At 40.6% G+C, this 13,434-nt stretch overlaps 1 protein-coding gene across 2 annotated transcripts in view; it reads right to left on the bottom strand.

Moving 5' to 3' along the window:
* Window positions 1-879: 879 nt before the first annotated feature.
* The window catches only part of pde6c (phosphodiesterase 6C, cGMP-specific, cone, alpha prime), a 33,332-nt gene continuing 20,777 nt past the window's right edge, over window positions 880-13,434 (bottom strand). Inside the window, exons 1-22 of one of the 2 annotated variants that reach the window (XM_039788021.1) lie at window positions 12,105-12,769; window positions 10,886-11,038; window positions 9,919-10,008; window positions 9,623-9,763; window positions 9,445-9,519; window positions 9,236-9,300; window positions 8,851-8,917; window positions 8,578-8,625; window positions 8,231-8,380; window positions 7,733-7,876; window positions 7,322-7,387; window positions 6,839-6,994; window positions 6,469-6,576; window positions 5,990-6,099; window positions 5,799-5,886; window positions 5,613-5,713; window positions 5,334-5,441; window positions 5,109-5,172; window positions 4,562-4,636; window positions 4,381-4,464; window positions 3,320-3,473; window positions 880-3,166 (exon numbers count right to left, since the gene is read on the bottom strand). In XM_039788021.1, the coding sequence (XP_039643955.1) occupies window positions 3,123-3,166; window positions 3,320-3,473; window positions 4,381-4,464; window positions 4,562-4,636; window positions 5,109-5,172; window positions 5,334-5,441; window positions 5,613-5,713; window positions 5,799-5,886; window positions 5,990-6,099; window positions 6,469-6,576; window positions 6,839-6,994; window positions 7,322-7,387; window positions 7,733-7,876; window positions 8,231-8,380; window positions 8,578-8,625; window positions 8,851-8,917; window positions 9,236-9,300; window positions 9,445-9,519; window positions 9,623-9,763; window positions 9,919-10,008; window positions 10,886-11,038; window positions 12,105-12,572 (2,559 nt within the window). In that variant the 5' untranslated portion in view covers window positions 12,573-12,769 and the 3' untranslated portion in view covers window positions 880-3,122. Of the gene's footprint in view, window positions 3,167-3,319; window positions 3,474-4,380; window positions 4,465-4,561; window positions 4,637-5,108; window positions 5,173-5,333; window positions 5,442-5,612; window positions 5,714-5,798; window positions 5,887-5,989; window positions 6,100-6,468; window positions 6,577-6,838; window positions 6,995-7,321; window positions 7,388-7,732; window positions 7,877-8,230; window positions 8,381-8,577; window positions 8,626-8,850; window positions 8,918-9,235; window positions 9,301-9,444; window positions 9,520-9,622; window positions 9,764-9,918; window positions 10,009-10,885; window positions 11,039-12,104; window positions 12,770-13,434 lie in introns of those variants that run through there. The other variant, XM_039788022.1, reaches the window with a different exon arrangement.

Raw genomic sequence — 13,434 nt, 5'->3', positions numbered from 1 at the left:
CCCTCTGGCCAAGGGCAGATTGAAGCGCTGCCTTGACTTCAACTCACAGAGAAAGAAACTGCGTGAGGTTGCTGGGAGATTATAGACCTTGGTTTAAATAAATCCAATTACTTCACTTCTTACTGTCTGTCTTGTTTTAACTTCTCTGCTTTCTCAGAAGAAGTCATGTACTGTGTGATTCATGGCAGTGTTTAGCTAACAGGTGGTTAAGTGTAGTAAACGGTGCACTGAGTAATAGCAGCCTGTTGTTTATGAGTGGCGGTGGGATATAGTTTGGCCCCTGGCTATACTTGTACACCTGGATGCATTTACAGTTGATCAACTGTGTTGTCAACGTGTTTTCTTGGTTAAAGATTCTTGCCTTCAACAACTTTTTAAAATGTAAAGCTCCTCTTTCTGCCACATTTTAAGACTAAATACTTAAATACTGTCCTTGTATTATTAAAAAAAAAGTAGAATTAGCTAGTTTAAACTTCTTAAAAGTACATCTACTCTTTCTCCCTCATTGGAAATCCCGAATATATGAATATATAGCTATTTAAATCAGTTTAACTGCTTCTACGGAGGGGGGCAGCTCTGCACCCCACTGACCCCTAAAGACGGCAGGACACAGGATGCTGAAGAACATAGCCAGACAACATAGTTTCGAGCAGGGATCAGAACCAATCCACTGATCCTCTTTCCCCAGAGGCTCATCCAGCTTTGGAGCCTCTTAGATCCCTGCACGATATATGACTAAGAATGTGTGCTGTCGCAGCTAAGGCCAAGGTTCCTTAAGTTCGTTCTCTGAGTCTGTCTAACCTTCGTTAATTGTGGATAAAAACTAAAGTATCACCTACTGCATTTTCATATTGAGAAAAAAAGTGATTCTCTCTGTTCTTACACTTTCATAAATTCTTTTATTTGCTTACACATATTACATCTCATGACACATACATACATACATAGTCATCTCATACGTCAAATGATAGATTTCTAATGTCTGAAAGACAGTTGATGGGATAAGTAGAAAGTATACAGTGCATTATTTGATATCTAAAAAAGGAAAAAGCGAGGGCTCATTCTTATCACTGGAGACAGAACTGGTGGTGAAACCATTCATATAAAATGTGTACAGCAGGAACGAGGAATGAGGTAAATTCATGGTCAAATAAATAAAACACATCACTTAAACAGTAAATGTGTTCGCACAGTTTTTCCTCCAGTGACCACAACAGCTCCTCACTACACCTCAAAGCAGCAGAAAAGGAGTTTCCAGGTAGTCCCAAAGCCATTCGGATAGGATTAAATGCCTTTGAGTGATGCACTGTTGATTAGAGGAGATGACATTGTGTAACAGGAATTTGAGGGGGTGGCAACAAAGATGCCTGACCAGATCAAGTCCTATTCAGGTTTACATGGAGATTCACACTGACAGGACATCAAACAGCAGTTATTGCGTGATTCACTGTTGCATCAGGGAAGGAGACTTTGGCCTGTACCACCATAAAATCAATGATGCTATAGCTGCATCTGCCACATTTGAAACACAAGTCGTCTGCATATACATAGAAGGCTTTAGTAGCCTGCTTTACCTCTTCTGTAAGAAGGGTATTTAAAGTCTAATCGGTGTGGATCTCAAACGCTGGCTGGCAATCAGATCAAATCCTATCCAATCTTCTTACAAAAGAGGTGATCTACTGTTCCCTGTTTGACTGACTGTGACTCCTTACAAGAAGCAAAGGTTGCTTTTACCGTACATCCTTCAAATCAGTTATTAGTTATTTTTAAGTTTACACAATTTACATTTTACAATTTCTATGTAATATACTATATACATGTAAAATCATGCATGTTTAAAAGACGTTTTTGAATTGATATGGAATTGTAATTTTGCTCTAAACACTGGTGTAAATACAATGCATGTTACTTTTTTTTATTTAGTTATTTTTCCAGGTCGTTGGACACAAGGACAACAGCTTACAAGTGTTTTTCAAAGCTGACAATAAAGTTGCACAAATTCAACATATTTGCTCGATGCCTGCATGTGATTTTAGTGTGCATTTGTTCACAGTTTCCGAACGCCCAAGCTCGTCTCAAACTCTCCATCCGTGAAGACTGTTTTAAGTACAAAATTGTCAGACGAAAAATTCAAAAAAAATATTTCTATATAGATAGATTGCATATTAAAAGAAATATACCCTCACACAACTCATCAGCGCCTTTTGAGGTAAGGGACATCAGCCCTTGTTGATTGCACGCTGTCACACGCTGCATCTGAGTTTCAAAGAGTTGTCATAAAGCATTAACAGACCCTTCAGATCGCAGATTCCTGCTCTTGTGTTCAAGAAAATAATTCCACAACTCATGCTATTTGAACTCTTAGCCAAAACAGACTTTTAACCCCATTCCTCTGATCCTTGACCCTGCCCACCCATACTCACGCATGGCCTGCCGCTGCCAAAACAGCAGCAGCTGAGTTGAGTGCATTGTGCATTACGTACAGAACTACTATACTGTGGGGTTATTACTGACTGCCAAAAGGAACTGTGAGAAAACTATTGCTTTGGCATGTATACACCCCACATGCAGCACATGCTGTCACCTAGTTGAGCTATTTATACTGAAGACCTTGACTTGGAACATTTGCTTACAGCATCTGAGCTTATCCAACCATGGATTAAACCATACATGTCAAGAGCATTTGGATTATTGCTATGTTAAACGGAAATCTATGTTGTCCATGTATATATGTTTTTAAAGTTCATGGCTGTGCGGAAGGAGGAAGTTTCAAATACATCACGTCTTCTGAGTCAAAAAGGCTTCTCTTGCAGTCAGAGTCCCAACATTACTTCTTCTTGTTTCTGACTCTTCGATCCTTGGAGAATAGTTAGGCGGACTGCAGACTGGACTGCAGACCAGACCTGACTACACTAGACTAAAGTAGGCTAGACTGAACCAGACCAGACCAAACAGGCCTGGACAGCCCCTAACCAGAGAGAACTACGATGGTGTAGATCAGACCGGACCAAGCTTGCCTAGTCAAGCCCCAACTAGACTAGGTGTCAGACCAGAATAGGCTAGCGTAGCCTAGATTAGTCCTAACCAGACCGCATCAGTCCAGATCCAAGCACCGAAGGAACTTAGCAGATGGTGCAGGTTTTTGACTGAGACTTCCCGTCTCCAGCTAGATAAACACAGAAATAAAAGAGATGTATTGATACAGGATTATTCTCATTTCTGAACACTTGCTCTTCCATCAGGCCATTAACTGGACCAATATACATAGATTTAGATGTTTTTATCTAAAAACGTTTTTTATATATATGTTTTATTATACCTTTCTTGGCTTCATCTTCTTCCAGTTTCTTCTTCTGATCCTCAATGGCCTTCAACTTTGCATTGTATACCTCAGCCTTCTCGTTCCAGTGTGCCCTGTTGTTGTTCAGACCGTCAAACATGGGCTGGATCTCTTTGTGGAACCTGGAGAACTCCTGATAAATAAAACAAAGCAAAAAAACACTGGATGTCAGTGAGCACATTGTGGGATGCACAGAGGGAGAAGAACCTTGCAGGAAGGAAAAATGTTGGTGTTGAAAATACATGATATGCCGCAGGGACAACCGCGACATGTTGATTTATATGGGTGTTCTTTTCCAAATACCATCCTGACAAACAGCTAGCTGACATTCCTCTTGGGGCCAGCTGGGTTCAACAGGTTCATCTCCATACATCCTGTTATGCACCCTAACGTGGTTGAAGCTACAACAACACCTCTGTAAAGCTAATAATAACAGTGAGAGATCATTTGATCACATTGTAGGATTTATTTATCTTTTAATTTAAGGGCATTATAAATCAAGTGTACATGCTGTTTTGTGTTCCTACAAAGTGCTCTATTAGTTTGATCTACACCTTTTCTGATAGTCTTATCGAAAACTGAACACAACAGGCTTTACAGATTAGTATTTACTGCACAGTCGGAGGGGAGCTTGAAAGTCAGTATTATTGCCTTGAAAATAGAAGTCACACTTTAAACTAGGGCTTTGGAGTAAGGTTAATGAATCAGTTTAGTTACTTTTGTAGTGCTCATGCTCTCTGAAAGTCTCAAAATCGTAAATTGAACTAAATCAAAACAAGTCATGGGCAGAATATGTTTTTGTATGGTGCTTTGCTGGAAATCAAAATGAAATAGAAGCGGGATTAAATCGGTACACGCCTCTTAGACTGTGACTGTGTTTCAATTCCAGCAGTTACAGATGAACTGTTGCTACACAGAGCACAGGCCAGACTCTTTTACTCTTTTTAACGCTTTGAGGTCCATCTTGAAACTATCACCCTCACTTCATCAATTATAAAAATCATACTGCTCTGCTATGCAGTGTGAAACCGGTTCATTACCTTGTACACAAATGAGCACACAAAGTCGATGAAACCACACTGCATCTTGGGTAGTTGTTCGGCACAGTTTCTGTCCATCATGGGCTGAGAGAGACAGAGGGGAGAGTTTCAGATGAAAAACAATCCTGAGAAATAAAAAAAAAAAAAAGAAATTGAGGCACAAGAGGGGTATGACCCTTACAATTGGTTGTTGGTCCAAAACAGATCTCTCCAAATCTCCCTGTTCCCAGAATTCAGCAGCAACCATCAGAGCCACCTGGACAGAAACAGACAAGAGGAACAAATAATGATACAGGGGAATAAAAGACAAAGGGAGGAAAGTGGCGAATAAGTGGCAAAAAATATAGTAAACACATTTCACTCTCAGGACATTCTTTCATCTTGTAAGGGTTATTTTCAACATGTGTTCATGGACAAATGCTTTTTAGCATTTGATCTCAAGGAACATCAAACACTGTAATACAAGCAGCCTATGGAAGTCAGCTTGTTTTTGTTGCCATGGCTTTATACTTTCCTATTTTATATTCTAAGTAAAATAACTGCTGCCCTATATATATTTTTTTGGATGTAATACATCTGAAAATGACAAGCTGAATAACCAGATCAGAGACTGAGGACAGGGAGGATAACATAATGCAATGTGTAGAACTCAATCAGTTGATTTTAACACAACAAACTGTCAAACTCTTTTTGAATCAGCCTGTGTGAAGGCTGTGAAGGCCACCCACCTTGCTCTGTACTTCCCAGGGTTTGGTGATAGCTGACAAGTCACAACCTGTCATCATCATGGCCCTGGAGGTGAGCGACAGACAGACAATCAGGGAGGACAAGATAACACCCTGCTACTGATGATGCAAACGGTCCGCTGTTTCAGAAATCTTCTCACAAACACATTTCAGGGTGAACTCAACAGAATGTAGCTGTATTATCTTGGGCTTGAATCAGTTACATACATCACGATTTCCTTCCTGATGGGGTTGTTGGAAATATATTCAATGGCCTGCTTTTCTTCTGGCATCGGCTCTGTGGCATTCACAATGTTTTGGAACATGGTTCTCTTTCTGTGTGATGAGATGGCAGACAGTCAGACTAACTGAACTAAACAAATGACGCAAATTGAATCCAGAAAACCTGCTGAAGACAAACAGCTAAACCTTTAAGCAACATCAGCTATAGTCAAACATTCTGTGGCTGTAGCATTGGGAGCAGTCAGAGTATTTCAGAGAACCTACTTGAAGTAAAGGGCCAGATCAGTGGCGATGATGCAGACATCAAACAAGTGCTGCACATGCTCAAACTGACGCTTCTGGAGGTTGCAGAAGATGTTCAGTGCCTGCAAGAGATGACAAAAAGTGGTCAAAATGTGTGTTCTTACATTTACGTCAGATTTTATTGTATTGTCCAGTAATGTGTCATACCTCTTCACCCATTAACGTCTTGCTGTACTCCAAATGGTGTCTCTCCATGATGGAAGAGCCATGAAGTTTAGCTAGAGGATGTGCACTCCTGCAGAAAAAAAAAGAGAAAATAATGGCACAATATATTTAGGTTTACACACGCACAAATGCACGCACATCCTCCACACACACAATAACATATTGTTACTTGCTTTGTCTGGTAGAGGTTGTTGGTCCCTCTGTGGTCAATATCGTGGCAGAAAGCAGCAGCTACCATGGCAAAGGCATCTAGATCGGAGTAGTACTTCCTCAGCCTCCCTGTCTGTAGGTGGAGGACACAAATCATGGATTATTATGTGCAAGTGTCTGGCTGATTGGTATAGATCGCCATAGTCTCATTTGTAGCACATTTAAATCTAGAAACTGCAAAATATTGGGCACCTTCAAATACTAATTTTAATTCTCTGCGATGCTCTCATTTCAATATACTTAATGTGAACATTTTACCTGCATTGGTGCGATTCTCAATTAACTTTATGATGAAATAAAGCATGTTATAAGCCTATATAGGTGGTTCACACATTCTTGTAAAACATAGCGGTCTGTTAACCTGTCACCACATGTGCTGTTGCTGTAGCGTAAAAAGGTATTAGCATATCCGGCTGTCTACAAAAAAAAATTGTGAAGTTACCTGCAGAAGGCAGAACATGGTGTGGCCTACGTTGAAGCCGTGCCTCCAGTTGTGGTAGGTGATGGAACGGTAACCCTTCCTCACGGTGTACATCCAACTGGTCAATGTCTGAGAGGGAGAGAGGGAGGGTATGACTCAGAGAACAAGGTGAGAGAAAAAGAGACAGTGAAACGGATGGAAAATGTAATCATTTTAGAGGGCTTTCGGATGAGATGTGGCCATGACTCAAGCATCACTCAGATTCGTAGCTACAGCATCACACCTAGTTCTCTCTTCCCAGCAGAATAGACTCATATGCCCCGCCAGAGAGCATTAAGAGCATCCTGTTAGGGCAGACAAATCAAAGTCAGTGTCTGACTACGTGACTCACCTCTGGAGGAACTTTAAACTTTTCAACAACTCCGAGCTCAAAGAACATGCGAATGCCGGCTTTGATGAGGTCGAACTCTGATACGGGGAAGTCACTGAAGGAGAACAGGTACAGATTCTCTCCGTTGATGTTGTCAGCTGGCGGGCAGGTTGCTCTCTGAACAAAAACACAACACAATTCACTCAGAAGACATCTATGAATCATTCAATACTACTAGTAAAAAGTACAGACGATTAGTCTCAAGGTAGGTAAACGTAGAGAAAATGATTAACATTTTCCAATGAAAATGAAAATGAAATTATGCTCTCTAAAAATCCACTCTCAAATCCAAAATAATGCAGCTATCAAATGAAATAAGTGTGTATGAAGATACAAATTCATACAAACCTTTATGCTTTGATAAGTAAGTAATTGATAATGTTATGTGTGACAGCGTTTCATTTCACTGGAAGGATTTGTCCTGAAGGTTTAAACAAAACATACCAACAGTTTGTACATTTCTTTCGGGTCGCAGTCTTCGGGGTCTGCATCAAACTTCTCATTGGTGTTCTGGTTATAAAAGATAGAACAATGAGTTATAATTTACACTGAAACCATGAACATGCTGCCATCACCTACAGAAAGGAACAGCCTGAATTCGTAGATTGGCGACAAAAAGCAGAAAACATCAGGTTTTCAAAGTGCTCCAAGCAGTAACTGTTGTTGCGCTGTCTCTACCAGACCTTTTCTTAGCCATCTTATAGCTGCTATCGGATGACTGCTACTCAAAAAGCTATTCATGGCACATTAACATTTAACTGCTTTTAATCTCAGCTTGAGTGGCCTCTTGATCTAATGCAAACAAAGGTAGGCTTCTGGAAGGAAAATGTGGAGCAAAGTCAGGTTGATACTGACCAGAATGGACTGCAGCTCATCTTTGGTGCACTTGGTCTGGTACAAGAGCATCTCCTGGGCGATTTCTCTCCTGTACTCCACACGGTTCAGCCTGTCATAGGTGTCGCAGACCAGCACTGACCAACCCAAGAACTGAGTTAGGGCCTGGCACAAACAACGAGAGGGAGGAGGAATGAGAGAAAAGAAACACATCCAAACAAAAAGCAACTTAGCTGCGCCCCCTTGTATCACCCTGACCTACTTCTAATTATTGTTATTACCTCATTAACTTAGCAAATGAATGTGACAACTATTTCTATATGCTTTTATTCACTTAGCTGGTACTACAGCAAACTCCATATCTCAAAGAATTCTGAAATGATCCTGTGTTTCTTTACCTTTTCTTCATTTCTATGCAAATGTATGCATCGACACAGACGACAACATTATATCCCAAATGAGACATGGTATATGATGGAGACAGCTAGAAAAAACAGAGAGAGAATGCATGGTGCTGACCTCAGTGATCTGTTCATCGTGTTCATCAAATGGCTTGCCGTCTTTCCGGTTGAAGAAGGTGGCGATGCCCACAATTTCTTCCTTCTTGTTGACAATGGGCAGCGACAAGACGTTCTTGATGACAAAACCTGTGTCATCCACAGCCTCTTTCTGAAAGACATTGAAATTAAATATTGAAACCATGTAATCAGTTGTAATACTGCGTCTCCATTCTTCCTGAATACGGGCATCAAAAAAGGTATGGTATAAAAATCTGCATATCTGCATAGACAGGAAGGGCCATCATGCATATACTGGTGTGTATTGTGTGTGTCCTTTTTGTGGATGGACAGTAAAAGTCTCCTCACCTGGAACGTGAAGAAATCATCTGCAGCCACGTTCATCATGTTGCAGATCTGCAGGCAGACACATTAAAAACGTTAAAGTCCGGCGCTTTACTATGAGTATTCACTACTTTGTCAATATTACTCACTTTGTTTCACTACATTCTTATGTTACTACATTAGATGTTGATATGTCTCTGTGACCCATCCACAAGTCAGCTCTCCTCTGTCTTTATGCTTTCATAATTGTAGTGATTCTCATAATGAACTGCCCTGCAGCATTGGTAAGAGACTTACAAAGCCATTCTCTGCAACGTAGGTCGGTAGGCCGCTAACTAGAGCCCAGTGATCTGCAGGCGGACCACTGAAAAAGCGTGAAAGAGAGAAACATACTGAGTTGTGGGAGATGGAGTGAGCTAGTTATTCTCTGAGAAGAAAGTTAAACAGTTCTGACTCTCATTATGCATTATGCATTACAGAAACCATACCCAAAAAACACTCATCAGAACCCTCCAGAATTGTCTGCGGTAAAGCATGCATGTTTCATGCCTTCATTTGTGCGAGATCAGACTCTTACTAAAACTAGGTCAGGACTTTTATTTACAATGCGCTTAAATTTTTTAGGCTGTATTTTGCAATGTGTTGTATTAGAATGAGGGCATTTGTAGCTACTGCTGCTCACGGTATGACTTTGATTTCTTCTTTGGCTTCCAGGAGGTAGTCAATGATCTTGTAAAAGATGACTTCCTGTATAAAAAAGCAGAAGCCGGTTAGAAAACGACTGATTAATCTTCTAACTACGTCAGACAATAGAAAAGTTGAATTGAGTAGGATTCAGAGTACTACGCGTCACAAAAATGGAATTAACATGGACAAAAATAAGTTTGTTACCCTGCCGTCTGGTGTTTTTGGTCCTTTATAGGGTTCCACATCTCCCAGTTTCACCGGCCATTCATCATAGAATTCCTGCAGGAAAAAAAATAGACAATAAAAGTTATTTATGCCGGTAGCCATGAATGCTATCTATTCAATCCAGTGTGTAAAAGTGAATCTATTCCGAAAGACCAACCTTCTCTTTGGTCATGTCCAGCAGGCCCACTGAGTATCGTTCGCAATTTAGATAGATCCTTACAGTGTAGAGCGCTTTGTGAAACTGTCTCTCAATGTCTGTCAACTCCTCAAACACTTTACTGGCCGACCACAGCAGCACCTATAAAGGGGGGAAATAGCGATGAATGGGGCTAATTTAATGTTTAGCTATGGCATATAGTATGAGCTCGGTTCAGTGCACTCTAAATAACAGGTAGGCTAACTAACAGGGGACAGAGTATTCATCAGTGCCTCATGATGGGAGGTTCAGTTTACCTGACTCCTTCTGGACTCCACATTGAACATGTAGTTTGTGTAATGCTGCAGGGCGATGACTTGGGCAAAGTTCATGTACTTGTGGAAGAGCTAAGGACCAAATGAGATTAAAGGTTTTGTCAATACACAACAGCAGGTTTAAGACTGTGGCAGATGTGAACTTTTTTAAGTACGGTTCCACGTTCATGTCCATGTTCCGTCCCCAGCAAAGTTTTGATGGGTGTATAAAATATGTATCCTAAGAATGAAATTTAGTTATTGAATTTACAATATCGACATTTTTGTTTACATTTTAGATAATATGTGAAGAGAAAGAGAAGTATATCAGACATTATAATGCATCTTAGCAGTTTAAGCATTTGCTCTGTGCATCATTTCTGCCATGTCCTCTCCTTACATCTCTTTACTCTCTTTTTATCAGTTCCTGTAAATCACCATTATAACCTCAGAAGTCACATCATGAACATAATTCCAATCTGACGAAGATTGATTATTTAAGGAACTGTGCCTTGGTGTGAGTTTACTGCGTCTGAATAATAAGACACAGCAGTGAATGTTCTTTGATATAGACTACAGAGATAACCTATTCCCAGCATTAAATCAGTATGCCTTTATTAAAGTTGAATGTTCAAAAGCAACCAAATCAAGTCAGTCAGGTCTGATTGGTTTCCACTGACATAAGTGGAGTGTTTTACACCCTACTGAGATGTAATTACAGCAATAATCTTTATTAAGTTGCTAATTTTAAATGGCAGAGCACAGGCTTTTTAAAGTAGCACACAAGCAACTATGGCGTGAATGTTAGCTGCTACTTCTTAAGCCAAAGACAACCGAATTATAATAATATTCAGTGGTCAGGTTCAAGTTCAATTTATGAATAAGTGTGAAAAGTACAACCCTGTTGCAGCTTACTCAATAAATCAGTATGGATACAAGTGAATGTGCATGTTTAAGTGTGTATTCTTACAAGCACATCCTGATCAGTGAACGCGTCAGCTCCTATTTTGTTTAGTGCCATGCAGACTCCAAGGCAATCTTTGTCAGTGACCAGAGGGAAAGTGAGCATGCATTTAGTCTTGTATCCAGTCTGTTTGTCCACAAAGTCACAGAACTTTTGATTCTGTATCGGGCGGGAAAAAAAAGAATGCATATCAGGTACAACAACACATTCACAATCACACTGTTCATTTCATTCTATAAATAATAATAAATTGAATTTATATAGCGCTTTTCAGCTATGCAGTTCAGTGTTGTTTTCACATGCTCCTTAATTGCCTGAAAGATTCATAATGCATCTAACATTGACTTTTTTTTTCCAAATAGAGGGCAGCATGCTGTCTGATCTTACTTTTAAATAAATAAACTGTGTTGGCTGTTTATTCAGTAATCAATATTCTTTTATTGGCTATACTTTGCAGCAGAAGACATGTATGCTTTATTCCAATTTGTCAATAGACAAGGACAAGATGGGTCAGTATAGCATAATATTCTTCAGCTGACTATTTTAATAATCCAACTGATGAATAATGGTGCTGGTAGGCATGGACACACGACAATAATCATAAAACATCATTCTGATATCTGCTGAATTTTCCTAAGTCTTGTTGCATGCTTAAACTGACGCTATTAAATAAGTCATACAATATATGAAATCATAAAAATGTCCCTCCATGTTTCATCACTAATTTTGACATTTGAGTTGTCTATTATTCTATCTAATACATTTCAATATCAATATTTGAAGCTATTTTAATTTAACTTAATATCAAAGCAACACTAGCAAGGACCTCGTCGTGTATGTTAGGCTATAAAGAAATTATAGGTCGACCAAACTGAAAAATTATGTCGATTTTAACAGATCCACAGTGAATAGAAACAAGTGTGGTGGTAATTTATTAATCTGTCCCAAATGTGGGAATCCAATGCTGTGCAGATTCAGAAAAACTTAGCGACGATGATTTGTGTAACCTCCACAAATGCCCTTCAGGTAACAAATTCAAGACTATAAAAAAAATAAAATAAATGTTTTAGACCCACCAAGGATATATAGAGACAATTTTCACTAACATTATCACAAAAACAAGGACACATCTCTATCATTTTTGACAGCTTAGTCACGCACGCGAAACTGTCTTGCAGAGCGCGCGCACTACAGCGCGCGGGTACTTCATTAGGCTACTTCTCACCTTTGAGACGTCAGGAACGTTTTGTGGCTTTTTGGAATGTGCAGTGAAACCGACGATACCCATATCGAGAGGGAACACAATCTCAGCCTGCGGATGAACCCTGTTCACCTCGTATTTGGATGTTGGAGTCACGTCAAAGAGACAACTGGCGAGCTCAGGTATTCCGTTTCTCGCCCTGCATAAGTAAAAACTGATCCGGTCGGCCTGTAAGATCAGGGCAACTCTCTGCAACACTTTGTGAAGGGACTCCTCCATATCTCCCTGTTTCTGCATCTCCTGGACCAGCTCGAAGATAATGGCAGATTCTTGCACAGAGTTAACATCCTTGAAGGAAGCGGTGTCTTTGACGTCAACAGTTGCAGAAAAGGCGGCGGTCAGCGCTTCGGCGCGCAACTTCTTATCAAAGTATTCTTTGGCGAACTGCGGGTTGTTCTCCAGGTATTTCTCCACGCTATCCTTGTCTGCCATTTTGAACTCGAGTATAGTGCTGTATCCCCGTCCTCTTTTCACAAAAGCATCACCTGCAGCAGGGCTATGTAAAAATGGAGAGGGAAGCTGTGCTGTGGCCTACAGGGTTGGGTGGATCAGTAGCATTGTCCTCCACGGTCCCCGAGGGAGTAACTAACACAATCCCCGTGTCCACCGACAGACTGGGAATAGGAATAGGACAGGAGTGCGGTTTAGAGGCTGAAAGGATCAAAGTGGCGGCTAATTCATGTGACGTCATGACATTAAAACCCCTGCTCTAAGCGTCCTTAACCCGCAAATCCCAACGCCGATCATTATATATCGGGCAACACAGGAGAGAGTGAGACTGTTGTCAGGTCAAATGCCAGGTTGGATGCACGGGCTACACCAGGAGATGATGTGAAAGGATGGAGAGGTAAAGACCAAAGACTAACAGCTATCCTAAAGTGTAATCCCAACGATGAATAATTACACAATTTGTGCAAGCAGAAGCCATTTTATCAGGTTTCCTTGCAAACCTCCTAGTGGGCCAACCCTGCACTGGGTACCGCTGTTGCTACAGAGGAGGAAGAGCCTGAATAGTGTCAGCCACTGGCAGCGATCGTGTTCAGAGCTGTAATGGTAATGGTAAATGTGTGGAGTCTGCCTGTGTGCTCCAATTAAGTCACCATCATCATGGAGGTATCAGTCCTAGAACTGGAAATTGGCCAATTACTGGGACTTGGTCGTCTGGGAACAAGGCCTTAAACAAAGATGGCTGGCTATTATTAACTGAGTGCCCTGTCTGGTTAGCTGCTGGCAGGTTGGCAAGACAAGGAGTTCCCCACTATTTTTTGCCTGGGGATTAAGGCAAGCTTAGGAG

The sequence above is a fragment of the Perca fluviatilis genome, chromosome 21 (genome assembly GCF_010015445.1).
Source record: "Perca fluviatilis chromosome 21, GENO_Pfluv_1.0, whole genome shotgun sequence".
In the NCBI taxonomy this organism is placed as follows: domain Eukaryota; kingdom Metazoa; phylum Chordata; class Actinopteri; order Perciformes; family Percidae; genus Perca; species Perca fluviatilis.
Note: the sequence above shows the minus strand (reverse complement) of the source record. Positions and strands in the feature narration are given on the sequence as shown.